Source organism: Platalea leucorodia (genome assembly GCF_965183815.1).
Source record: "Platalea leucorodia genome assembly, chromosome: 9".
Lineage (NCBI taxonomy): Eukaryota > Metazoa > Chordata > Aves > Pelecaniformes > Threskiornithidae > Platalea > Platalea leucorodia.
In genome coordinates this window covers 44672122-44697982 of record NC_138831.1, presented here as the reverse complement: position 1 = coordinate 44697982, position 25861 = coordinate 44672122, and the positions used below count along the sequence as shown (strand labels likewise).

Genomic DNA, 25861 nt, shown 5'->3' with positions numbered 1-25861 from the left:
TACCCATGCCAAATTGCTATAGATTCCCTTGTCTGCAACCCCACCGCATTCAACCACACATCATCACAGCCTTCCACAGCGCAGCAGCTTGCACGTCCAGATTTTCTGTGTGCACGTGAAGCTGCATAGATGCAGAGTTTGTACCTTTAACAGCATCCTGAGTTTGGGGTAATTATCCATGCAAATTACCCATGTTTTTAATTACTCATTTTTTTAAACCCTGGCTCTGACAGGGAAGGGACAGGCTGGTACTTCAGCGCAAAGCTGTGAGGTGCCAGCACAGTAATGCAAGGCTGGAACTCATGCGTCTCCTGCCAAAAGGGGACACTGAGAGAAGCAATGGCATCAAAACAAACAAGATGCATGGTCAAAGGCTTCGTACGCAAGGGTCACTCACAGAAATGGCTTGAAAGAGAAATTTCTGAGGGTGTCGGATCTGTGCCTATCAGCACGGATACTCCTACGGCTTTTTGGATACGTGCACCTCTGCAACCAGCTCAGTAAGAGAGAAGAAATGAAAAAGAAAAAACTGAGCCTGAGCTACTCATTGCTTTTAGAAATTGTTCACAGAGGAAAAGTGGAGAGAGGCAGTCAGAAACGTCCAATGCAGTAAAGTTAAATAAAGCATTCAGAGAATTTTATGTCCCACTAAAAAGCAACCCTTGGCTCATCACAAGCATATAACATTCACAAGACCCTCTAGACAGGTCATTGCCTGGATTATGGGTTTAAAACCTGGTTTGGCAATTTGGCTTTGCCTCAGGGCCATTGCATGGCCAAACTGGTCCATAATTCTTGATAATGCCCTTTCCAGAGGATGCTATTGCTTCACTAATTTGTGTTCAAAACATTATTGAAAAAAAACCCACAAAACAAAGCAATGAAAAGAACCCCAAGATGATGATGAAAAGGCAAAATAAGAAAGAATGAGTAAGAGAGAGGGTGAGAGAGAACGAGGTTTTTGCTCAGAGGTTTGCTCTTGCAGAACATGAGGTCAGGCAGCCGCAGACTGAAGGGGTAGAGCTGAATTTTCATTACTGTGCTCCTTCCAGAGGAGCCAGAGCTTTTCCCTGAATCACACAGCGAGGAGGTCGCTCCCGCGCTCCAGCCACCGACCACACCAGCTGTATTCTTGCTAAGGGCTCGGTGAACTGGTGAGACACTATTCTGTGTGCCCTGTGCAAACTGGCTTCTTGTTAAAATGAGCGTGTTGCTGCCCCAGGTGCTGACTTGTCTCTTGTTGGGAGGAGGAAGAGGGCAGGAGGTAATACCTTTACATGTGCCACACACTTGTGGAGTCCCTCGTGGGGTTGCTGAAAGCACCTTGAAACTGTGGTATTTCAAAGGGATGCCTACGTCTCCGAGGCTGGAGTGGGAATTGAGGAGAGAAGAGGTTTAAGCAGGACCAGCTCCCAGGTCCTCTGGGCCGTGAGGTTGCACTTGCTAGCAGCAAGCTTGCACCTCTGCTAGCCACCACTCGCAGGTGGTTTGTCTCTAGGGCAGGAAGGGACGTTTGGTATCTCCCCAAAAAGGAAGGATGAAGCTGTGGAGGGATAATTGCATGTGGTGAGCGCTGATGTCCCTGCAGGTGTGAACCGTCACTGCGACCAGGCTGACCGTCCACAGGCTCCACACAGGCAGTGTGGCAGCAGTCACCATGCCTGGCACGGCCCCGGGCAGGGAGCAAGGACTGCAGGAACCCCACCAGTTCCCATCCACGGGAGCAGCAGGCACTCATTTTCAGCGTAACCCAGAAGACATTAGCATTTCAGCAGCAAAAAATGGAAAAGCAGGCTTTTAAGATATTGTTAAAAATTCCCCACATCTTTACACAGAGATGGTTTGGTCTTTGAGAGTTTTCTAAAGGAAACAAACTCTTAGATATGGAGAACGGAAAAATGCAGAATGTCTTTGGATGGAGTCCCTGCTCCCTTGACAACTGCTCTTGCTGCTGCCTCAGAGCAAAGCAGGGAAAGAGAGAGAAGCAAGAGGAGTGGAAGGAAAGCTTAAACAAGGGTGAATAAAACCGGGATCTGGTCATATGTGTCTAGGATCCAGATTCGGGAAAAGAGCAAGAGGAAAAAGAATAAAAGGACTGGGCAGGGTGAACATGGGCAGGTGGAGAAGCAGGGAGATGGGGAACTACAGGAGAAAAGAGAGGCTGGTCCCACAGCCCAGGCTAGCAAGCTCTTGAGGAGGATCTGGGTTCTGCCAGCGGACAACTGTGCAGATCTCCTCTCGTGTTCCTCTGCTTCTGTGCTGAGGAGAAAGACCAGAGGAGTACGATGATAGGAAATCCCATCCCGCTCTGTAGGTGACCCTGGCAGACTGCTGCCAGAGTCAGCAGGCATTTATGCAACAGAGTGAAAAGCTCAGGCCCATCTGAGGTATGAGGTTAGCTTTTGAGGGTGTAACCACTGCTGGCTGTAAATGAGCTACTCTACCAGGTACACACTAACCTCACACGCTCGTGCTCACAGAATCGTTCCTACAGGTGGGAGGTCCCGCGGAAAGCCCACTCACCGTGCTGCTGCAGCCAGCAAAGCAGGCAGATAAGTATGTGACCCCGTCTGCCCCACAGACTGGAGTGAAGGAATCAGTTTGGCATTCACAGTTGTTATTGCAGGGGGAATATGGGTCCAGAGATGAGGTTGGAGTTGAGCTGTAAGAGAAACAGAAAGAGAAACTATATCAGCCATGAGTGTAATGATATCAGCCACGTTTTCCAGTTGGTGCCACACAAAGATGGCTTTGAAGGGGGTAGTTAAGGCAAGCAAATTACAAAAAGCAGTGAGCAGGCTAGCTGGGTCCCAGCTTTAAGAAACCCAGGCTACAGTCTCTCCTTGGGGACAGAAGTGCCATGGCCACTATTCCTCTGCAACAAGGAATCTAATGAGAGGCTTGGGCTGCCTTGTTATCCCAACCAGAAGCCCCAAGGAAACCCAAAGAGACTCTGCAGAGATCGCTCTGTATTTTTCTAGAACAGTAACCGTGAGGAGATGAGAGCCTGAAGTTGTCACTTTCTAAAGAGTTGCCACTGCATACTGAGGAGCACCAGAAAAGAAAATACAGACTAACTCTCCAAGTCCTGTGAATGCTACAGGGCACCATGTGCCTCATTTCTCCCATCAAAATGGGCCTGGAGCCACGCATACTCTCTCCTCACCATATCTGAATTTCCAGGCATCTAAAACCTGGTTCTACAAATTCCCCTCAGGCACTTAAATAAACGTACAAAGCAGGGCATATCCATCGCTGCCAGGAGAAACCACATGGTGTGGTGGACCCAACGCTACGTAGGTGGCCATGGGTGCAGAATCAGGTCTGGCACCTTGTGATTCAGTTTGAACGACTTTAGTAAAACTCTGTTGTCAGCTAGAGGTACTCAGCTCTCACAGCAATGAGTGGCATGAAAACCTCCCACAGTAAGAGCCCTATACAACATTGCCTTCTATATGCTTGCTCTATATGGTTGTTTAAGAGCCAGCACTGCCTGAAGACTGCCCATCGAGGACAATAACACGGCATTTATGTTGGTAAGGCTGCGTGAGACCCTGAAACTCTCTGGGGACTCACTTGTTTCCATAGGGAACAGTAACCCCTGCCACAGGTCCTGTGTCGCATCCCAGGAACAGGAAAGACACGTAGCAAGCTGTGGACACCAGGTTCACCAGCATGGCCATCCTGATGGCTCCCAGAGCAGACAGGCTGAGCTTCTTCACCAAGAGGCCACCCAGGAATATGCCCAGACACGCACATGGGATTGCTGTCATCCCTGCAAGAGGAAAAATCAGTGAGCAAATGTGAGGGAGGCTCAGTGAACCACACCATTACAGCTTTTTACTTTCTAGCAGAGAGATCTGTGTGCTAGCATGGGGAAGCCTTGTAACGGCCAACTGCTGGAGTAGCACCAAGCTGGGGCTGCCCAAAAGGAAAGCAATGGATGCGAACAGGTATGCTGCCTTGCACAGAAGAACTGGGATCTTCTTCCCGTTCTTATCCATATTGGAGGGAGATGCCAAAATTGCTGAGACTGGCCCACCCTAACCTAAGCAGCAGCATCTCTAATGCTTCCTGCAACAGTTAGCAGACAAATATAGTCAAGAATTTTTTGAGGTGTCTAGAGGCTTTGGATGAGCCCTGCTTGGTATACTTCACAGCAGTCTGATCTTCAGACATTAGGCAATAGTTGCATTTGAAAATATGAAGTCTCCCTTAAAGAACCTTCTTAAACTGTGAGATGCAAAATCACTGCCAGAAGTGACTCACTTTCCAGGCACAGAAAGGCATTATCACACTAAGCTCGTCTGGGTTCACTTTTATCCCTTTGCTGCCAATTATACTCCAGACCTTACCTACCCAGGCTAAGCTTAGAAGCGCTTCGAAATCCTGGCAGTTCTGGATTCCACAAATGCCACCTGAGAAATCTGGCAGGAACTTTGTTTAAATTAAACAAGTTGTTGTGAGGACCGTGGAAGTATCAAAGTCTCTTTTCCCACTGCTAGGTCAGAGGCAGGACGTGCTCTGGCTCACGGGTGATTCCCTCTTTGCTGACCATCCAGCTGTACACACACACTGACTGGCCAGGCATCCCCCATCAAACAGTGTAGTGGTTTTCCTTCTCCCAGTGGGTCAACAGTGAAGCTGCTTTCCTTTGCCAAGCCTTTAATTTTCAGGAAAGGTGGAAGACCCTAATATCTTTGAGACCTCTGCCCTTCTGTCAAACCCTACTAAAATTCACCAGTAAGTTCCTGTGTTGCTGGGGGAGGCACGATTGACTGCAGGGGATTGTTTCTTTTGGAAAACCAGGCCAAAACCAGAAGATATCAATGAGTTCAATGGGAAAATAAATAACTGTCAGGACAGCAGCTTGCAAGCTCCTTATTTTGATATTAAGATCCATCCATTTCATGATGTCCCAGTTTTTGACAGATCACTGCCAGCTGCCCATCTGGCGAGCTGTGGTTGCAGATCATCCAAGATCACTTCACAGATATCTTAATTGGGTGCTGCCGAGAGAATGGCTGTCATAAACAAATTGCTGGGCCTGCTTGGGAGTGAGCAGTAGGAGAAAACAAATGAAGATCCTGCCTGTGCATCAGTGTCCTGACAGGGAACGAATGAACGTTGAGAAATATATATATATATGGGAAACCACGGCAGCATAGTATGGTCAGAGAGAAGGGGCATTTGAAATACAACCAAGCTGCAGTAGCTTGGCTGTTTGAACTGCTGATTGCATTGCTATCATTTCCAGTCCAAGGGGAAAGGAGGGACTAGCAGGAGAAACTGGGCTTCCTGACCCAAATGGAGATGGACTGGATAACTCTGGGATAGCTGAACCATGAGACAAGCAGTTCAATGGGCAGCCCTGTCGCTCAGCGAGCAACTGCAGTCTTGGGCAAACGAATGGCCTAGTTTGGTTGGGATTTCTGCCGTACTTCAGGGCCATCACAGACTTTCATATCCTGGCTGTATCATACCACTTCTCACACAACGGGCTTGGCTACAGGGGAAGTGATCGCAGTGGGCTGCAGCGGAGAGCGCAGTCAAGGAGGAAGGATGGCGGAGGTCTGCTCTGGGCTCTGCAGCCAAGGCAGAGCTGGAGCCCAGCCCTCCCACTCATGGACACATTTCTAGACATTGGGCAAGCCACTTTCTGAGCAGCCTAACCAGTAAGCCTGGCTGTGGTTACCATCCATGCTGAACACTTTTAAATGCCTTTGGACTCTGGAGATTTGGTGGCCCCTGTGGTTACTCACCCAGGAGCTGGTTGGCAGATGAGGTGGTGAGGTTGAACTGCTGCTCCAGGTACTTTCCCAGGAAGGCGGCAAAGCCAGCCACCACCGCAATCTCCATGCAGGCCGCCAGGATGATACAGGTGAAGACGGGATTGGAGAGCAAGTGCTTAGTTACTTTGGGGATCACTAGAAGAGAAGAAAAAGGGAGAGGTGTTTTTGTGTAGGCTCTGCTTGAGGTGCTGGAGGTGCCTTGCTGCTCTCCTGCAGGACAAACTCGCTTCAAATCAGGAGTAATTTTCTATTCTGTACAGAGGAACTGGTTGAAATGTGGCAACACCAGAACAAAGTGAAACACCAGAACAGTGTCATCTAAAGATTCAGATACCAGGAAGGTACAAAAAGAAGTCACCTGTCATTATGTTTACATCTTACAGATGATTTTGAAATTTTCCACTATTGCTTGTTTCCCCCATAGGGAAGTCAGCTGAAGCCCAGTATACTCTTTCTCCTTCTCCCTTCCCTACCTGCTCCCCACAAACAACGCTGAGCCAGCTGATGGGTGTCATGAGTACTGTACTCAGCACCGCACAAATTTTTGCAGGCTTTCAGACACAAGCTAACCCAGCTCACACTTGGCCTTTCCTTCTCCTGCCATCCAGATTTACTTCATTTTCTTATTCCCACGGAACACTGGCTCGCTCGCTGAGGGACACATTCTTGCAGCACATTTGGGTGCAAGCTGAAATTCTCCTGCTTAGCCTGGAGCCATGGCCACCATGGGCATAAGGGACCTCATGCCTGGGACAGGCATGTTAGCATGCATGTTCCCATAAACCGGAGCTTCACCAGCGAAGCAACACCTTCCATGCAGACCCTACCAGCCTTCGTGACTGCAACGGTGGAAGAGGACACGCTGAGCTATTCACTGTGTAAGACGCACACACATTTGCTTTAGTTGCGTGATCCCTTGCTTCTCCCTCCCAAATCATTAGCGTCCAGAGTCCTCTTCTCCAAGTCCATCTCTATTTCGGATAAGAAAACATGAGTTACCTTACAAAGGGAAATCTGGCTAATGAATCAGATAGCACATTTTCTCCTTCAGCGAACATTTTAATTATTGCCGAGATAACACAGCTTGAAGAGGAGAGCATCCCAGTACAGAAGAGAGCCTTCCTTTGTCTCAATACCTGATGACTAATTTCTCCCTGAATTAAATGTGAAAATCATTAAGTTTGAAAATTACCTCGCTGAAGTGTAGTGAAGCCTCAATAGCCCCCTATTTGCATTTTGAAAATCCATCCCCCACATGCCCTATGGTGTACCAGGGTCTGGCAGATGACAGATTTCTCTGGTGTTGCTTCTGTTTTCCCTAAGGGCTTTTTTTGGTGCAAAATCTAATTGCACTGCCCTCAGCAAGTAAATGCACAGCTCTTTGTCAAGGCTCTGCTTGGGTCCCCTTGGTTCTTTCTTTGGGAAGGAGAAAAAAAAGGGTTATAATTAGGTTTGATCCAACCTTTTTTGGAAGGGGCCACTCCACAGTTTCTGGTCTCTTTATATCACAAATGTTTTTTCATGCTGTATAAAATTCTTGCTTCCTGAGGATTTGCTGAACATAATGAAGGTGCAGGAGGCGTAGTATTTTTTAATAGAACGGAGGGGGGAAGAGAAAAAAAAATACTGAGAGGGAGGAACGGGGGTGGGGGGATTCAGACGTAGATAGATCTCAGAAGCTACCTGCTGCCTCCTTCAGTTCTTTGATGGCCACCTACAGAATTTCCCCATCTTGCCAGGAGAAGGAGGGAAAATGCAAAGGTGGACTTGGCAGCGCTGAGCTTGGAAAGCCATATTTAAGATATTAATGTCTGTTGTGCCTCTGGAGTCCAGTTTGTTCAAGATTAACGGATTCCTCGAGATGTAGCTTTGTGCCAATTCAAATGCAAAGACACAAAGGTCTATCTCTAACTTTATCCACCAAATAATAACAGTGACAGCTTGTCTTTTGGAGGAGGGAGTTAAAGATCATGGATATTTATTTCTTAAGTTGGCAAGGCTGGTACCAAACCATCATGCATTACCAAAGTCAAAATCCATCCTTCGTACTTAGAGAAGGACAGCAAAAATTTTGCAGAGTTATTGCACCATCTCACACAAGAGAGGAGGCTCTCATGACTACCTTGCCTGACAGTGTTTGGCTACGAGTCCCATCACTTCATGACTGCTTCTCCTCCTTGTGTGTCCCAGTGTGAGTTTTCTGGGACAGATCCTGTCCTCTACTGCATGTTTGACCCCCATTTACTGCAACAGGGCTCTGTACCAGCTGGAGGGTATAACACAAAACCCAGTGCAAAGAGTGCAGAGGCAACACAGGCAATGCCTGGCAGCCTTCACCATCTCCTCAGCTAGGGCCAGCTCATTCCCTTTCATTTTCTAAGGGAAATGACAGGAGGCTCCCCATAGAAATGAATATCCTTTCATCTTGCTACTGCCACCCGTTAAGATGAATCATTTGACACCTGCTGCTGCCTTATCTGTCTCAGTTCTTGGGGTGAAATACCTCTGGGAACAAGATTAAAAGTCAGCAATGAAGTTTAAAAATCTCTCAATAGACTAGAGTGACGTGCTTTCAGCTGCCTGGCATATGGTGTTGGGTACGAAGGGGGAATGGAAAATGTCTGATGGGGGACAGTAAAGCCCTGGGGAACACAACAGCTGAGCACGGCACTTCTTCACTGGAGCTGCTCCCTGCAAAAGTCATGATAAATGTTACCCTGCACCTTGTTGGCCCAAAGGTTAGCTGAACACTTTGTAGCAGCACTTTGGAGCTATAAATCTGAGGTTGAAGCCCATTTGCCAAATGGGAAAAGGGAAAGGCCTTTTGGATTCAGCAGAGTCTCAGAAACCTACTTGGAGAACCCACAAGCTATATCAGACACAACACAGAAAGACTCACCCTCCCACGCTCAGGACGACCAGCTCATTTAACATCCTTATCCCAATGCACCCAATATGCTACAGAAACGACAGCAGAAAAGCGATTCTCATTACCATGGCAAGATACACTGAGAAGAGCAAGAAACCTCAACCTCTTTTCACTGCTGAAGTACTGAAAACCCAACTCTTCAGACCATCCACATGCAGTGTTGGTCATCCATAGGTTGGAAGGGACCCAGAAGGATGTCCCAAAGTTCTCCAACGCCCCTGCCAATCCCTGGACTTCCCACCGTTTAACACCCCAAGCAACACCTGTGCCAAGGCATCAAGCATCCTCCCTGTCTCCTGCTGTGGGGCCAGCTGTGGGTGACAGGCCATGGACTTGACAAGCAAACACACTTATGTACACCAAGTAGCTTTGATTTGTCACTAAACATCAGGGAGTACCGGGGATAATTGGCAACCTCATTACATGAGGTTTAACTACTCTCCAGAAACGACAAACTATAATCATCACGTTGGTGCTTGAAATGAATTGTTTGGAACATTACAATCACCAAGGCCCCTTTTTCCAGTTGGAGCACCCTACAGAGACATGTTTTCAATTTGCAGTAAAGATGAGGAACACAGAAAGCAAAGTAATAAATTAGATGGAGGTTTACAGCCCAGTCCACCTAGGACAGTGTGGTGAGGGAAAGGCGAAATGTAGCGTTGGGCCAAAATATTACTTTCTAATAGCAACGTAGGCAGCAAAGCCTCAGATCTGAATAGGAAACAAAAGGCACAATCTCCACCTGGCTTGAGGAATAAGGGATGAGGAAAATAGTGCAGGCAGTAAGAAGAAAATACCTCCTGGAAAGACGCAGCTCCCATAAAAGACAAAATGGAGTAAGGCAAGAGGCGCTGAAGACACCTCAGGTGAGTTTAATACGCCGAAGTCCACGTGCCCTTGGCAAAATTAGTATCACAAAGGATGTTAAGGAAAATGATGACACCTATGTCAAAGAGGCTTCTTGACAGATAAAGCTTGAAGCAACAGTAACATTCTCATGCACGGAAAGCAGGTTCTTCTAGTCTATCATCTTGCCTCCAGCAACCACCTTTGCTTGACTTCAGAGGGGAACATAAACCTCCCTCGCCCGTGTTGTGGAGGTCATGGCAAGGCACAGTATCTTTTCAGAGACAGACACGCTCTGCCTGACCGACCTCAGCTGCTGTTCAGCTTCTGCCCCGAAGTGTGCAGGCTGAAGGCCTTTCTGAATTAATCAAAGCTTCTGATAACAAGGATGCTGGCTTTGAAACAGCCAAGAATAACCTACCAACAAAGTCTGCACCAAGCCAAAGGAAACTCGGAGACTGACAGGACCTGATGTGCGGCCTTTTATGACCACCCGCCATCCCCTTACCTAAGATTCGGATTTCTCAGCAAGCCTTTTAGAAGTTGGTAGGAAGCCAAGACACAAATCCAAAAAGGCATTAAGGTCTTGGTACCAGTCTAGATCTGGGCCAAAGGCTCACTGCTCTGGCCATGAATGAAGGTACAGATGGAGCCCCCTCCAAAAGGTTGTCACTATCACTCATTAGAGTCATGAGTTTAAAACTACTCGTGTTAGCCATTAATCCCGCTCAATCCTACGAACTCCTACCAAGGACTACAGGCTCTCCACGGCCCAGGACCTGCCTGCGCAACTGGGAGCTTCTGGCCCAGTGCTACGTGTCTGCTCCCAGGAGAGCACTTTTGGGGAGAGAAATCCAGGATTCAGAGCAGCTCCCTCTCCAGGTATTCAGCAGATTGGTACACAGAGCAGGAAGGAACCGAACAGAAGACAAGACACTTTCAGCTGCACATCCCAGCTCTCCTATGCTCTTGGAAATGAAGCTGGACAGAAATCAAAATGTTTCCAAATCTAGGGAATTTGCAGTTTTGAAATTCATTTAATTCCACAGTGAGTTTTCTTTTAATTCCTTGTGAATGAGCTTCTCTCTCCAAACCTGAAGGATTCCATATCAATTTCAATCCTTTTAGGTTTTTAATCTCTCTCGCCAGACAGACAGGCAGAATATAATGAATTTCTGGTTTAAACCATTGCAAAACAAAATGCATTTAGAGCAGAATGTTTCAGGGGTATTAAAGATAAAGCCAAGGAAGCATTCTGAAACCAAATTTCTTCAGAACTGGCCGCTCAATTCAGTAGAAGTGACGTTTCTGTATGGAAAAATAAATTATTTTAACAAAATATTTCCAAGCAGGTCCTGGAGCAGGTGGTGGGTTAGAGGCAGCATGTTAACACCGAGTGAGAGGGCAGATGCCGGACAGACACGAGCAGAGGGCACAGGTGCCCTGACACAGCTGAGCATCATCTCTGGCCCGGAACAGCAGAGAGGTCCCCAAACCAGACCAGAGGTAGGGAAGCAAAGCTGTCCCCAGGACAGCAAGGGCTGCCGCAGCCCACGCCTGAAGTGCTTTCGCAGACCATACGGAGAGCGCAGGGCTGGAACAACCCTGCCAGCCTGCCAGCCGAGAGCAAAGAGCGATGGCAGCATTTATCCATCCTCTCCCTGCTATTAATCCTTCACTTCCCTGTGCTCCCAAATGGATTTGTGTTGCTTAACCGAAATACTAATTAGGTAAAGCAATGCAGCATTCATATGCCAGTTTAGCAATGGTAAGCACCTCCCAGGACTGTCCCAAAGCTTTCTTGCCTGAGCCGCCATGCCCCTGTGCAGAGCTGCTGTGGCAGCTGCCCGCCACCTCTGCTGCCTTCACCTTGTGCTGTTCAAAAGCATGGCTTTTGTTTCAAGTTTGAAGCTCCTCTTAAGGATGCTTCTTTTCCCGGCATGAAAATAACCCACGGGAAGAGATGCCGTGGCTTCCCAAAAGCTGAGCCCTCCCTCCTGTTTAGACCTTAACAGAGATGTAAAAGACTTTTCAACACTTCGAGTAGGTTCTTTTCACATTAGTCCTAGCTTTTCTGTGTGCTAAGGCTAGAGACAAGCAAGGAGACACCCAGCTCTGCGTCTCACTGTCTTTCAGCAGATCTTGTAGCGTCTTGAGCATCCTCCCACGTACCAGCCATGCCACGTCACTAGCTGACAGACGTGACCCAGCTGGGAGCACGTCTCCAACTGACACCACCCTGCTTCCTCTCCTGCCAAGTCCACTCACTTGCAACAGTCACTGCAAGGCTTGAAAAAAATAAAATAAAATAAAAACCAAGCAAAACCTTTCAATAGCCAAAAAGGAGCGTCAGTTCAGCCTCTAAGGATGCACTGTTGATACACAGTGTGTTCACACAATCAGTCCAGAGAAACAACCCTTCCTCCCCACACTGCGCACAAGAGATGGACAATCCACACCTCCATGCAGAAACGGACTTATGCCCGGCACACACCTGCCCAGGACCAAGCTGCAGAGACAACACTTGTTAAAAAGGAGTGAGAGTTATGGCCACACGAACACCGATGAGCATTTCCACCCACAACCCCACGCACAGGTACATCTTCTGCCATTCATCTTCACAAATACATGCAAACCCCAAAGCCCGTGATAGGACAAAAGACGTGACTATGCATGCACATATATATTTTTTAACCTCTGTATAGAATTACCAGTCCTTTTTATCCTAGGAAAAAGGCTAAACAGTCTAACTTTCCCCAAAGGAAACCTTATACAATCAACACACAGATTAAGAATACTACATCCCACCACATAGGAATGCATATATATATTTCAGCTGCTGGCAAAATAATATATACACACAGCAAGATTCAACCCATCACCTTAAACACTGCTCATCAGGAATGAGTGAGGCACGTTTGCCTTCCCTTGTGGTACGTGTCTGAACATCTCCTCCAGGCGGGCACTTCAGCAAACACGACTCTTGACCACGTTCCGACTGTGACAATAGTGGCAAGGGACTCGAAAGGAGATGTCAGCTACCGACACCGTGTTGTCTATGACAGCCTCAAAGGCATAACTAAAAAGGTCATTCCCTGTCTTATTTGATGTGATGTAAATTGTATCTCAAAGTCCATCTACAAAGAGACTTCTGGAATACCGCCTGATTCGAAATGGGGTTACCTGCAATGAGAAGGCTAATGTGGAAGGCTGTGGTGCCTCCTGATGTAATCAATACTTTGAAGATTATGGATGTGGCAGTTTAATTTCTCTACTTCAATGAGCAACAGATGCTCTAGCTAGCCCCCCATGGCCTCTCTGTGGGCAAGAAACTCAGCTTGCTCAGCACCATCCTCAGGCAGAACTGCTGCCCCTCCGTGCAGCAGGGACATATCGTATTCTTTCATTTCCCTATATGAAAACCTGCAAGAATTTCCAGTGCCCATTCCAAAAACTCAGTGGCCAGCAGCAGGCGCTCTGAAGAGTCCACAACAAAAGCCACAGAATTATCCAGATGGACGTACCATGGGAAAAGCCCATTCCTCAAACCTAAGAAAATCCTTGCAACAAGGATGAAAGGATGAAGAAATTAATTTTACTGACAAATTTTCAAACAATTTATCCCTTTACCTTTCTTTTGAATTTTCTCATCAAGTCAAAATTTCACATCTTTGACCTCCCCTTAATGAACAACCACATCAACTATTCAAGGCGTTTTTATATTTAAGAAAACACTTTTTTCCCCAAAGTCTCTTTTTCCTTCCCACCTGCACCTCATTCAACTCCTAATTAAGGAGACTGCACAGGGAGTAAGTGGTTTTGTCCTCATTTATCAAAATGCATTAGGCAGTAATGAAACCCACTCTGCCACAGTGACAGAGAGTGGGAAGCAACCACCAGTGCTACAGAAACACCCTCCTAGATGAAGGATTTTCCAGTGCAGCCTTACAGAAAGGATATCTACCCACACTCTCCCACAAAATGCTGGATCCTTAGATGACCTTAATTAGAGCCAGGTCCATTTCCATCACTGTAGGACACGATGTGAGGTCTTCTACTCTAATTTGCTACAAGTCATGCTCTACCCTGCCACTTTGCTGCTGTTCTGGGTTGGTATCTACCTCTTCCCCATCCCAGTTTAAGAGCTGTGGTGGTGCCCAGCACTTATTGCTTTGTATCTGGGATTGCACTAAGCTACAGCTCAGATGCCAGGAGCTCCCGATTTCTTTTAACCGCCCTTGCTGGCTCACTCTTTCGGGAGGCAGAGAGGAGCAGGACAGTAGACTGGAGAGAAGTTCACAAATTGCGTTGGCAACTGTGTTCGCCTTCATTTTTTTATCAACTCCACAGGACTATCATGCATTTCTGAAGCTTTGTAGTTTTAAAAAAATCCAAACCTTTCAAGTGGAACAAAGTCTCTCTTTAAAATGAGGACAATGCCAGAGATAATTAGAAGCTAGGGACTGAAATTTCAGGATACTGAGGATTTTGAGATTTTTTTGGGGATAGAGGTAGATAGTCCAAATCAGAGACCAATTATAAATCCAACCAGCTGTTAACCTGTTACTGACTCTCACAGAAAACGTGACAAGAACCAGCGTCTCACCTCGCAGCTGCTGGAAGCAGGTCGTGCTGTTCTCCCCGTCCAGCGCGTGCCGCAGGACCCCGTTGCTTGGCTTGGGTCTCTCGTAGTCCCTCTCGGGAAGCATGGCCTGCTCGCTCTCCCCAGCATGCTCCGGCCGCGGGGGCAAGGACTGCGGGAACCCGAACATCGGCAGGGACGAGAAGAAGAGTAAGGCACCACACAGGAGGAAGCCTCCCCACCATGCACCGATCCACCGAGGGTCGTCCGGGGTTATGTCCAGCTTACCTGCAAGGGCACACACACACACGTGTCAGTGGCTTGGCCGCAGGGAGGGGAAGATGACAGTGTTAATGATCCTGTAGGCTGGAAGATGGTTGTTGGAGGCTTTGTTGGCTGGTGAGGGGCTCCCAGACAGAAGGTGGGGACCCACAGTGCATCCTGCACCCACACCATGTGAGCCACCAGTGCTTAATGACCTCCACATCCAAGAGGTCCTTAGGACAAGCAACCCATCACCTTGTCTGTCTAGATGGTACATCCAGCTTCTGCAACACCCTGTAATCAGAGCTTCTCTCCAGTGTCTTTGGCTCTGCCAGCTATAGGAAGCTGCCATGTACTAATCATAGAATGCTTTGGGATGGAAGGGACCTTTAAAGGCCACCTAGTCCATCCCCCCTGCAATTGGCAGGGACATCTACAACCAGATCAGGTTGCTCAGAGCCCCATCCAGCCTGGCCTTGAATGTTTCCAAGGATCGGGCATCTACCATCTCTCTGGGCAACCTGTTCCAGTGTTTCACCACCCTCACCGTAAAAAATTTCTTCCTTATATCTAGTCTGAATCTACCCTCTTTTAGTTTAAAACCATTACCCGTTGTCCTATCGCTACAGGCCCTGCTAAAAAGTCTCTCCTCATGTTTCTTATAAGCCCCCTTTAAGTATTGAAAGACTGCAACAAGGTCTCCCCGCAGCCTTCTCTTCTCCAGGCTGAACAACCCCAGCTCTTTCAGCCTTTCCTCATAGGAGAGGTGCTCCATCCCTCTGATCATTTTTGTGGCCCTCCTCTGGACCTGCTCCAACAGGTCCATGTCCTTCTTATGTTGGGGGCCCCAGAGCTGGATGCAGTGCTCCAGGTGGGGTCTCACCAGAGCAGAGTAGAGGGGCAGAATCACCTCCCTCGACCTGCTGACCACGCTGCTTTTGATGCAGCCCAGGATACGGTTGGCTTTCTGGGCTGCGAGAGCACGTTGCTGGCTCATGTCCAGCTTTTTGTCTATCAGTACTCCCAAGTCCCTCTGCTCAGGGCTGCTCTCAATCCCTTCATCCCCCAGCCTGTATTGATACCAGGGATTGCCCCGACCCAGGTGCAGGACCTTGCATTTGCCCTTATTGAACCTCATGAGGTTCACAGAGGCCCATTTCTCCAGCTTGTCCAGGTCCCTCTGGATGGCATCCCGTCCCTCAGGCATGCCTACTGCACCACTCAGCTTGGTGTCATCTGCAAACTTGCTGAGGGTGCACTCGATCCCGCTGTCTGTGTCATTGATGAAGATACTGAACAGCACTGGCCCCAGTACAGACCCCTGAGGGACACCACTTGTCACTGATCTCCATCTGGACATTGAGTCACTGACCACTACCCTCTGGATGTCACCGTTGAGCCAATTAACTATCCACCAAACAGTCCACCCATCAAATCCGTATCCTTCCAATTTAGAGAGAAGGATATTGTGGGGGACCACGTCAAAGACCTTACAGAAGTCCAGGCAGATGACATGAACATGAGCCAGCAGTGTGCCCAGGTGGCCAAGAGGGCCAATGGCATCCTGGCTTGTATCAGGAATAGTGTGGCCAGCAGGACCAGGGAGGTGACAGTGCCCCTATACTTGGCACTGGTGAGGCCCCACCTCCAGTGCTGTGTTCAGTGTTGGGCTCCTCACTACAAGAAGGACATCGAGGTGCTGGAGTGTGTCCAAAGGGCAACGAGGCTGGTGAAGGGTCTGGAGCACAAGTCTTATGAGGAGCGGCTGAGGGAGCTGGGGTTGTTTAGTTTGGAGAAGAGGAGGCTGAGGGGAGACCTTATTGCTCTCTACAACTACCTGAAAGGAGGTTGTAGTGAGGTGGAGGTCGGTCTCTTCTCTCAAGTAACAAGCGATAGGATGAGAGGAAATGGTCTCAAGCTGCGCCAGGGGAAGTGTAGGTTGGATATTAGGAAAAACTTCTTCACCAAAAGGGCAGTCAGGCACTGGACCAGGCTGCCCAGGGAAGTGATTGATTCCCCATCCCTGGAGGTATTTAGAAGATGGGTAGATGTGGTGCTTAGGGACGTGGTTTAGTGGTGGACTTGGCAGTGTGAGGTTAATGGTTGGACTTAATGACCTTAAGGATCTTTTCCAGCCTTAACGATTCTATGATTCTATGACATCCGTAGCTCTTCCCTTGTCCACTGATGTCGTCACTCCATCATAGAAGGCCACTAGGTTGGTCAGGCAGGACTTGCCCTTGGTGAAGCCGTGCTGGCTGTCTCCAGTCACCTCCCTGTCCTCCATGTGCCTTAGCATAGATTCCAGGAGGATCTGTTCCATGATCTTGCCAGGCACAGAGCTGAGGCTGACAGGTCAGTAGTTCCCAGGGTCCTCCTTTTTACCCTTTTTAAAAATGGCTGCAATATTTCTCTTTTTCCAGTCCCCAGGGACTTCACCTGACTGCCATGACTTTTCAAATATCATGGAGTGTGGCTTGGCAACCACATCAGCCAGTTCCCTCAGGACTCTGGGATGCATCTCATTGGGACCCATAGACTTATGTATGTTCAGTTTTCTCAGGTGGTCGTGAACCTGATCTTCTCTTACAGTGGGAGGACCTCTGCCCCCCTGATCCCCGTCAAATGGTCCATTGACTCGGGAGGTGTGAGGAGAGAGGCTGCCAATGAAGACTGAGGCAAAGAAGTTGTTGAGTACCTAATCAGTGTCCCCCGTGTTGGCACGGAGGTTTTGGACATCACTGTCCCAGCATGTCAAATGTGCACACACAGATGACATACCTACTGGCACAAAGACCTGCATGGAGAAGAAGCAGCACAGACAAGGACATTGCATCTCCATCCCAGCCTACCCTTTTCTCCCAGGAGGTCAATTCTCTCCCTGCTTTGAATTCACAGGCCTTTTCAGCAAAGGAGAGAAGGACATTTGAGCTTTATAGGCTCAATGTGTGGAGGGTGAAACAATCCTAAATATTGGAAAAGAAGCCCACCCACTGCATCAAATGGGCTCAGAAAGGTAGAGAAATCATCAGAAAATGAAAAAAAGCAAAGTAAAAGGCAAGAGTATCTTGTAGGCCATCACTCAGCGAAGATAAGGAAAAAGAAGGCTCTAGAGTCAGTTTGGGGGAATAAAAATAAGCAGCAGGAGAGAAGAAACTGTGTTCCTAACAGCCCCCTCACTGCCACAGCCACTTGGCAAGCTGGAGGAGGGTGCCCAGTGCCGGAGCTGACTCCCAGGGGAGACCTAGGTCTGCGTGGCTGGAATAACAAGCTCCCCTGTTCACAATGTCTGTCTGGTTACCGCCACAAGGAAAAATCTGTCTCAAGTGAGGCAATCAAGTTGTCTCTCAAGCAGAGATGGAAGGAAACTCTTTTCTCCTTAGGGAAAAAAAAATGTAGCTCTCAAATATATATAAAGTTTGAAAAATAGTGTTTTGGAGGGATTGGATTCTTCTGCTTTTCTATCCTCCTGCCTGAAGTGCATTTTTTTCAGGTTCTTGGGAACACAGCCACATGAAGAACCACATAAACCAAGGTCTTTTTTGCATCCCCTTCCTAAAATAGGTCCAGTACAAGAGGGCAGCAGAGCAGCGTGCCCTGGCATCCCACACCTCCTGTCCGAAATGGGAAGCAGGACAGGGCTCAACCCTCTGGAGCTTGGTCTCCTTGTGCCACCCTGAGCTGCAAGGCAGAGCCAGCTGCAACGCAGAAACTCTTTCCCATACAAAAATAGACAGAGGCCATGCATGCCCCAGCCTTCACTTGACAGCGATGGACCATGGCCAAAGCCAGCTGGACCTGCAGCTGGAAAGCGCTATACCCTCCCTATGACCTGCTGAGCCACAGCCCCTCCAGACTGCTCAGTGATAACACTCCACCGTTCTCCTCCATGGCTCCGTATTTGTCTCGGGTTTTTTGAGCTGTAAATACAAAGCAATGTCTTGTGTTAAAAATGGCCAGATCACATCAAATTAACTTTTTAGCTAGGTCAGTATCTTGCCTCTGATGGTAACCAGCTGCAGATGCCCAGAAAGTCCACAAGAATAAAGTCAACATATACCTGATGATTCTTGTGATTTGTGGCTCAGGGGCTTTCTAAGCTAGATTTGGTGTCATGTTCATTTTTTCCTCTATAAATTTGTCCAATTGTTTTTGAATCCATTTGTAGACTTTTAACACCCTACAGTGAGGAGTTCCACAGCTTCACCTACTGAGAAAAGAAAGATCTTCTTCTGCACATTCATAGTTTGGAGTAAATTATACTTAATGGTCAAATATGTAACAGGGTTCAAACAAGCTCCTCTGCCTACAGGACCAAGTGAGTCTTTGGCATATCTTTGCTAAGGGTCAAGGAATGAAAAGGGGCCATGTGGTGTTTGACCAAGCCGCAGCTAAAAGTCTCAGCCATCAAAAAAGATATTTCTTTCCTGCTCGTTTGACATTGTTTATATTTCTTCAGCTGCCGTGTGCATGTGAGACCAAGAAAAGGCAGTAGCACTTTTCCAGATTTGCACAATTCTGTTCTGAGTCCTGCAAGGTTCAACTCCATCCAAACGCATCCTGTGAAGATGTATTTGCAACATCATAGAACTGGAACACACCCTCAAAGGGGACAACACACCTGCCGCAGGATAAGAGCCTGTGGGATCAGATGGAGCTGAGAAATGTAGAAAAAAGCATCTGAACAACTAAGGGAAAAGAATGAAGCACCAGGTTTGCAGTCTACAGCCAAAAGGCTTGGGGAGCAGTGGAGAACAGCCTGTCACACATTGCCCTCTAATGGCAAAGAGCACGAAGTGCAGGTAGCAATAAAAGAATTTGCAGATTTTTTTTTAATGAACAAAAAGACAATTTGCAACAATTTACTTTAACCCAAGTGCAGAGTCAAGGTGAGCAATAATCAGCACTGCTTTGGGAAAAAGCAATAATGCTGTGGGACTGAACCTGTCCATCCAACCAGGGTCACTCACAGGAGGTGCCAGGCATGGGTCTTACTGGTGTGCCTCCATCAGAAACCCTAGATGGTCCTCCCGGGTCCTGTGGATGGCAGCTCTCTGGATTTCACCCTGTGCTCTGGCCACAGCTCCCCTGGCAAGACTATGTCCATGGCTAGCTGGTGTGCTCTGCCACAGTGATATTTTAGTGTCCTCTAAGACGTGGGCTGAAAATTACCTCACAGTAGAAAGCCCATAGAAGGGAACAAATTTTAGCTACTGCAAATCTGTTATCTATGGGGACAGAGTTGAAAACTTTTGAATCCCAGTCAAAAGTGACACCCTAAAAGTGACATCCTAAAAGTGACACCCATACATGCAAGAGGCACTCAAGATGGAACAAGAAGCAATCTCCTGCTTGTGAGTGTCAACATTTTTGTCCTGCTGATACAACATTAGCATATTTGACTTGAAACCAAACCCAGTTCTCCTTACTTGTGTCAATGAATACAGCATCCACATAGATTTTGGTACAGAAGGAGCCCAAGATAAATCCACAGGCTGGTCCAAATACCAGCATCGTAAACAGGATCCCTATAAGGAGAGAGAAAAGAGAAAATTAGTAGTAGGCTCAGGTTATTCATTGCAAGTTGTTCTGTTTGTGTCTTGCGAGATGCTATTGCCCTACTGATGCCAAATAGATAGGGATATGTCTCTGTGTTGAATGCTTCAGGCAAAAGAGCACCCTAAATGCTTTTGCTTTTCAATATCTCTTCAGGAAAAAGAATAGATGGAGCTGTGATAATGCTGAAGGATTTCTATTGAGCTGAGAAGACAGTGTGGATGTATACTGTGTTTTGGTTGGCTGGCTGCTCTAAAAGATATCTTACTCAAAAGCACAAGGTAAAGCAAACCTGCCTTATCCCCCCAAGGAAGCCTTTACTTTTGCCACCTCCAGTTAAATGCCTGGTAGATAGGGATATTTTCAGAATTTAGGGCCAGCAAAGCATTGTCACAGACTGCTGGATAAAGTCCCTTTACAGAAGTAGGAGCAGTCTTCAAAATCTGTGAAGTTCTTCTCCCCATCATACCCACACGGCAAATATTCCCCAAGGTGCACGGCTCTTCCAGCCTCTCACAACTGCTTCCTCCTCCTGCAAAACCTGCAGGAAATTGCCACTCTAATGCCAGGCAAAGAGCTATTATGAGTAAATTACTTATTTGCTTCAATACAATATTTAGAAGCATTTATTCTCACTCCCATTTTGGCTGTGAAACATGAACGCTACAGGCACACCGCCAACTCTCAGTTATCCAGGGCAGAAAGGCAGAGGGACACAAGGATAATCCAGAAAAAGAAGTAGCAAAGATAACAGAAAACATTTGTAAGTTAGACAATAGGAACATATTTGGTACCTTTAAATTTGGGATAGAAAAACAACAAAAAGTCCCCAAGGTCCCTTGTAAATGGCTTTCTGAAGGAAGGAGGGGCAAGCCTGAGCAGCATGGAGCAGAGCATCCACCTGCTTGTTCGCTCTGGGGCAGAGCACTGCTGATGGACCCGTGTGCCTGGTGAGGGGGGCAGCTCTTTAGGACGCTCAGCCAGTGATGTGCCAGCCTCTGCTGGCACCAGCCTCGGTGTCGCTGCACTTCAGAAACGTGCCATGAAGGAGCTTATGTGCATCTGGGTGCTTTGCTCGCTCTCCTTTGGCAGCAGGGTACCTCCCACACCTCTCTCCAAATCTCTCTGGGGGTGCTGCCTGGCATCTCAGTGTGTTTGTAATGCACTTCATTGCAGCTATCTTAGCCCTCAAGTTCCTTAACTGGAAACTTTTAATTCCCAAGTTCTCTCTCTGTGCGTTTCTCAGGAGTTGGAGAAATGATCAGAGCTGCACAATATTCCCAGGAGACCACCAGTCCTATGCAAGGCAAAGTGTACCTGCCGATGGCAGCTTAGCCAAGCAGAATAAACTGGTATGGCCAGAAATAACTTCACCTTCATTTTTAAAATGCAGAGCACAAACTAATTCCTCCAGGTTTGTGGCACCGTGACTTGGCTGGATTAATAACTAGGTACAAAGCAATGGTGTCTCCAGCCAGCCACTCACACAGAAACCCAGCGCGTTAATGCCTTCACAGCTATCACCTACAGAAGCAAGAGGGAGAAACAAAGGTGGTGGGAGGAAAAAAAAGTGTCAGGTCGTATGAGCGGCAGTAACGAGTCACTGCTGTCAGGACAGCGGCAGAAGCTGCCATCCCTTGTCCCGTCTCAGCTAAGCTCAAAGCTGCAGCAACGGCACCGCGTTGCAGCCCATTGCTGCCAGCTGAAATTAGTCCCCAGAGCCTCTGCTTATGATGTCCATGCCAGCAGTGGAGCAAGCCACCTCCCCTCCCGCAGTCACCTTGTCCCTGGGCATTGGGTTTGTGCTCCACAATCCAGCAGTAAATTAGGGAATTTGTGCTCCTCAGTCAATAGAGCTGCGTAGGAAGCCCGTGCCTTGCTCCCCTGGGGATCTATAAAGCCTTACGTGGGAGATCCCTGTCCCTGGTTACCTGCAGAAGCACTTTGTGGGCTGTGAAATGACTGAAGAGACAGGTCGAGAGAGCAGGGAAAAAGGATTTCTTTTCCCAGCACACCCAGCACCATCTCCCTTCTTCCCAGTCCCAAGGCCTGCCCCACTTGAGGCTGTAAAATTTTCAGTGGCATTGTATAAAATATTCACATTGCATTTTTTTTGGTCACTAGATGGCATTAGTGTTTGTCATTCATCGCACAAGTGCCATGTGGAGCCGGCTGGGTGACAGTGCAGCCCACCCCAGCTCCCCAAACACAATCACGATGGTGTTACTGGGGGTCCTCCAGCCCCTGGGAGGATCGCACTGACGGCAGGGTGCTGTCTGCGCCCACGTACCTGCCATAGGCGCCATCAGGTTGCGCCCCGTGGCTGTTTGCATGCAGGAAACCAAAGGTTTTAGAACAAATTGTTCTAAAACTGTTAAGTTTTTAGTCAAAGAGTTTGAACAGACAGCATCTAGCAGAGGAAGGGCCATGGCTATTACCCTGATGAACAAGCTGGCAATCAAAGACCAGGTTAATCTCTGATGATTGAACATTAATTATGAATTTCTATGTAGTTGTGGTCAAGCACGTAAGGACACACTGGGCCTCATATCAGTTAGAGCAGTGCCTGGGGCGGTGACAAGCAGAGCCCATGTTTTGGATAAGGAGCCCTTGGCTTTAAGCAGGACTCTGGACATTGCTCTGCTCTTACTTCCCTACCCTAGAAGGAGTAAGGGGAAGGAAAACCCAGGCAGACCTGAGCACCTCCTCTTTCCCAGTCCCAGATCCTCAGCCCAGACCCCGGCACCCAGCACTGCAGAGGGCAGCGGCAGAGAAACCTGCTCCTCCAGAGCTGCCTGAGGGTTCACATCCGCAGGGATGACCCCCTCCAAGGGAAGGTTGCTGCGGGCACCAAAGCACCCCGGGCTGTGACAGGTTCCCAAAGGCACCAAGGAGCCAAGGGGGCTGCTGAACTGCTGTGCCATTGCCCTGACGGGACCTGGGTGTGCAAGCAAAAGGACTGCGTGACCAACAGACAGCTGACTCCGGGCACCCACAACCCAGGGGAGGGCAGCTCTGCAGCTCTGGGCACCGTAGGACTGGTTTAAGACCTTGAGGACAGGATAAATCAGGCATGACCTGCTCTCCACAGGCAGATGATATTTCTTTTTTTTTTTTCTTTTTCTTAAACCTATTGCTGGTTGATGATTTTCTGTAAGTGTTTAACAGCTCTGGAGAACTGGGAACACCAAAATTGTCATTTGGCACTGATGCAGGCTCACGCAGCTAAGCAGGCAGAAGGACAAGGACCAGTTCTAACCCCCTAGGCAACACCTTTGGATGTACCACTGTCGGGTTGAATAGGGACAGAAGTTTGTCCCGTGATGTTCTCCAAACGACAGGCAAGATTGTCAGACCATGTGTATACAGGCAAAACCACAGAACTGAAGTGTGTTTCATGGAGCAAAGGGTAAGGCAGAGACCGTGGAAAAAGATCATCCTTCACCAAAAAAAAACCAGGGAATATTTTCCCCTTTTTCCAAAGCAGAAGAGAGCAAGGGCCTTTGGCTAGCGATCTAGCATCCAGGGAGATGCTCACAGAGGCAGTTAGCGCAAACAAAAAGCAAACATCAAGCAAGCTGCGGCCGGTGCGGGTACATGCCCCGGCACCTGCGACAGGTGAATGCTGCCCCTCCTCACGCTATTGGCACCGCATGGCAGATGGCCACTTCAGAAACAAGCCGTGTCCCCAGTTATTGAAGTCCCCCATTTCGTATCCCGGCGGCTGCAAGCGGGAAGGCGTTATTTGCTCTGCAATGTCCTCGCTAGAGGGCAATGTGGGATAGAGCATCCACTGACCAGGGAAACCCATATCTAAGATCTTACAATAAGATATTAAATTATTCACCTCTAGGCTAGCTTAAGAAACCCTCACGTTAATTGTGTTTTTACTTTTTCTATAGTTTGTCCTAAAATCAAGAAAACAACTGGCTCACCCCATACCCTTTTTGTTATCTTTTTTTGAGCCTCCATCAAAATCCTACCATTGCAGTAATAGTATTTTACACTTTATCTCACAAATCAAGCAGGTTTTGGAAAAACCCAAGGCACAGACCTGGACCATGCTCAAGGATCAATGGAGCACACTACTAGGCACAAGAATTAGGCTATTAGGTGATTGCGATAGTGCCTGTGATTGAACGTTTATATGGAATGGAGGGCTCAAGGAGAAATCAGCCAAGTTAGAATTAGCTTAAGATATCTGTCCTCTTTCTAGGAATTCTGCACGACTGCTAGTCGCCCCTGTTATTAGGAAAACACCTTCTACATCATCCACCTAGTCATGCAACCACGAAGCTGCTGCTTAGCAGAGAAGGAGGTCTAGCACAACGCCTTTTCCCGGTCCTGGGGTTGCTAAGGATAAAGATATGCTAAACTTGTGGCTAGCTTTGACACCACTTGCTAGGTCTTTTCCCATGTTTCCCTCTAACTTTTAGATCAGCCTGATTTGATAGAGCCAGAGGGCACTAATACCAGCAGCAAACAGATCAAAGGTCTAATCCTGGCTTCATCAATCTCTTGCGAAACTCTCATTGACAGCAACAAAACTGGTGGATCAGTATAGGATACTGCAGCCTCTTCCCTTTCATCCTCAGCTTAAAATTTATTTCTATCACTCAGAGCAGCACATTAATAAATACCCTCCTCGAGGATACTACCCTGGAAACAAATGCTGCTTGCTCTGCAGGGTTGGCTGTGCCTCTTCAAAGGGGTCTGTGCTTGGTCCTGCATCCAATGTTTCAAGGAGGAACAGGGCATGTCCCCAGTGTAGTCAGCACTACACAGACCAGTGGAAATTAGGATAAAAAAGGTTTCTCCTTTGTGCAATGTAGTGGTATTTTTATTTTTAATTCTTACCAAATTATGGCAATTCTTAGAAATACTCAAGAGATGCGAATTAAAAACCAAAATGACCCTGCTTTGGGACAATTCAAACATTTTGTTTGATAACTCACAAATACTTCATTTCAGTTTGGGTCCTTTTAAAGCACAATTACATTTTATTTTGCAAACAGCTAATCATTTTCAGCTTTCCTTCTCTATCCCCTTCACCAGTCTCCTTGCCTCCCAAAAAGGCGCGGGGGGGGGGAAGAAGCAAGCCAGGCTGGACTAAGAAATCAGAACTATTTTCCTCCCCATCTTTTCAAATGGAACAATATGCCAAATCCTACTTTGTCCTGTCAACTAACAGACATTTTCCAGGGGCTGAGGAAAGGATTGGGACAGAGGGGAGTATTAGATCTGACATTTTGTGATGGCATTTTATCACTAGTAAGGCCCAGGACTGATAATGCAGTTTTCCATTAGAGCAAAGGGAAGGAGCAGCAGCAGGTACCACTGCATCTGTGGAGAGACTGTGGCACAGAGATGCTCAGTCAGTCATGCAAAGTGCACAAGACCCAAGCTGCAAAGACAGGGATAAAGGGTGTCAGCATTTCAGTAATAAAGAGCTGCCCCTTGGCGATCCAAGTTGCTTTCCAGCAGCAGCAGGATCCTGAAACATAAGCAAACTTGTGTTGTTTGCAGCGTGAAACGGGTGAAGCATCAATTCAATCTCTGTAACAAATTAACTGGGAACAGTAACTCCCAGCAGAAACCCTCCTGGCTGGAAATGAGACATCGAGGGAGATGCAGCAAGGCTTCCCAGCCTCACCAAGGTGCAGCGAGGAGGCATCTCAGGTAGACTTTGCCAGGGAATAAGAGCAGGTTTAGCACGCAGACATGGCCTGAGAAAAAAAAAGACGTGCAGGTAAAGAACAGCAAGTCACTTCGCTTCAAAGCCTCAGCCCCTCCAGGGGCTGAGGACGCAAGGAAATTTATTTTGGAGAGCTGCCACCAAGCGCCAGGCAAAGGCGAGCTGGGTAGGTGAGACAGGAGGAAGAAAAGCAG

General features: G+C 47.8%; 1 protein-coding gene across 1 annotated transcript in view; it reads right to left on the bottom strand.

Annotated features, from left to right (window-relative positions):
• The window catches only part of SLCO3A1 (solute carrier organic anion transporter family member 3A1), a gene marked incomplete at its 5' end in the record, with an annotated part of 144242 nt that overhangs the window by 11164 nt on the left and 107217 nt on the right, over positions 1 to 25861 (bottom strand). The window contains 5 exons of the mRNA XM_082321213.1: positions 2524 to 2662; positions 3577 to 3775; positions 5763 to 5927; positions 14177 to 14440; positions 19846 to 19944. Coding sequence (XP_082177339.1) covers positions 2524 to 2662; positions 3577 to 3775; positions 5763 to 5927; positions 14177 to 14440; positions 19846 to 19944 — 866 coding nt within the window. The remainder of the gene's footprint in view (positions 1 to 2523; positions 2663 to 3576; positions 3776 to 5762; positions 5928 to 14176; positions 14441 to 19845; positions 19945 to 25861) is intronic.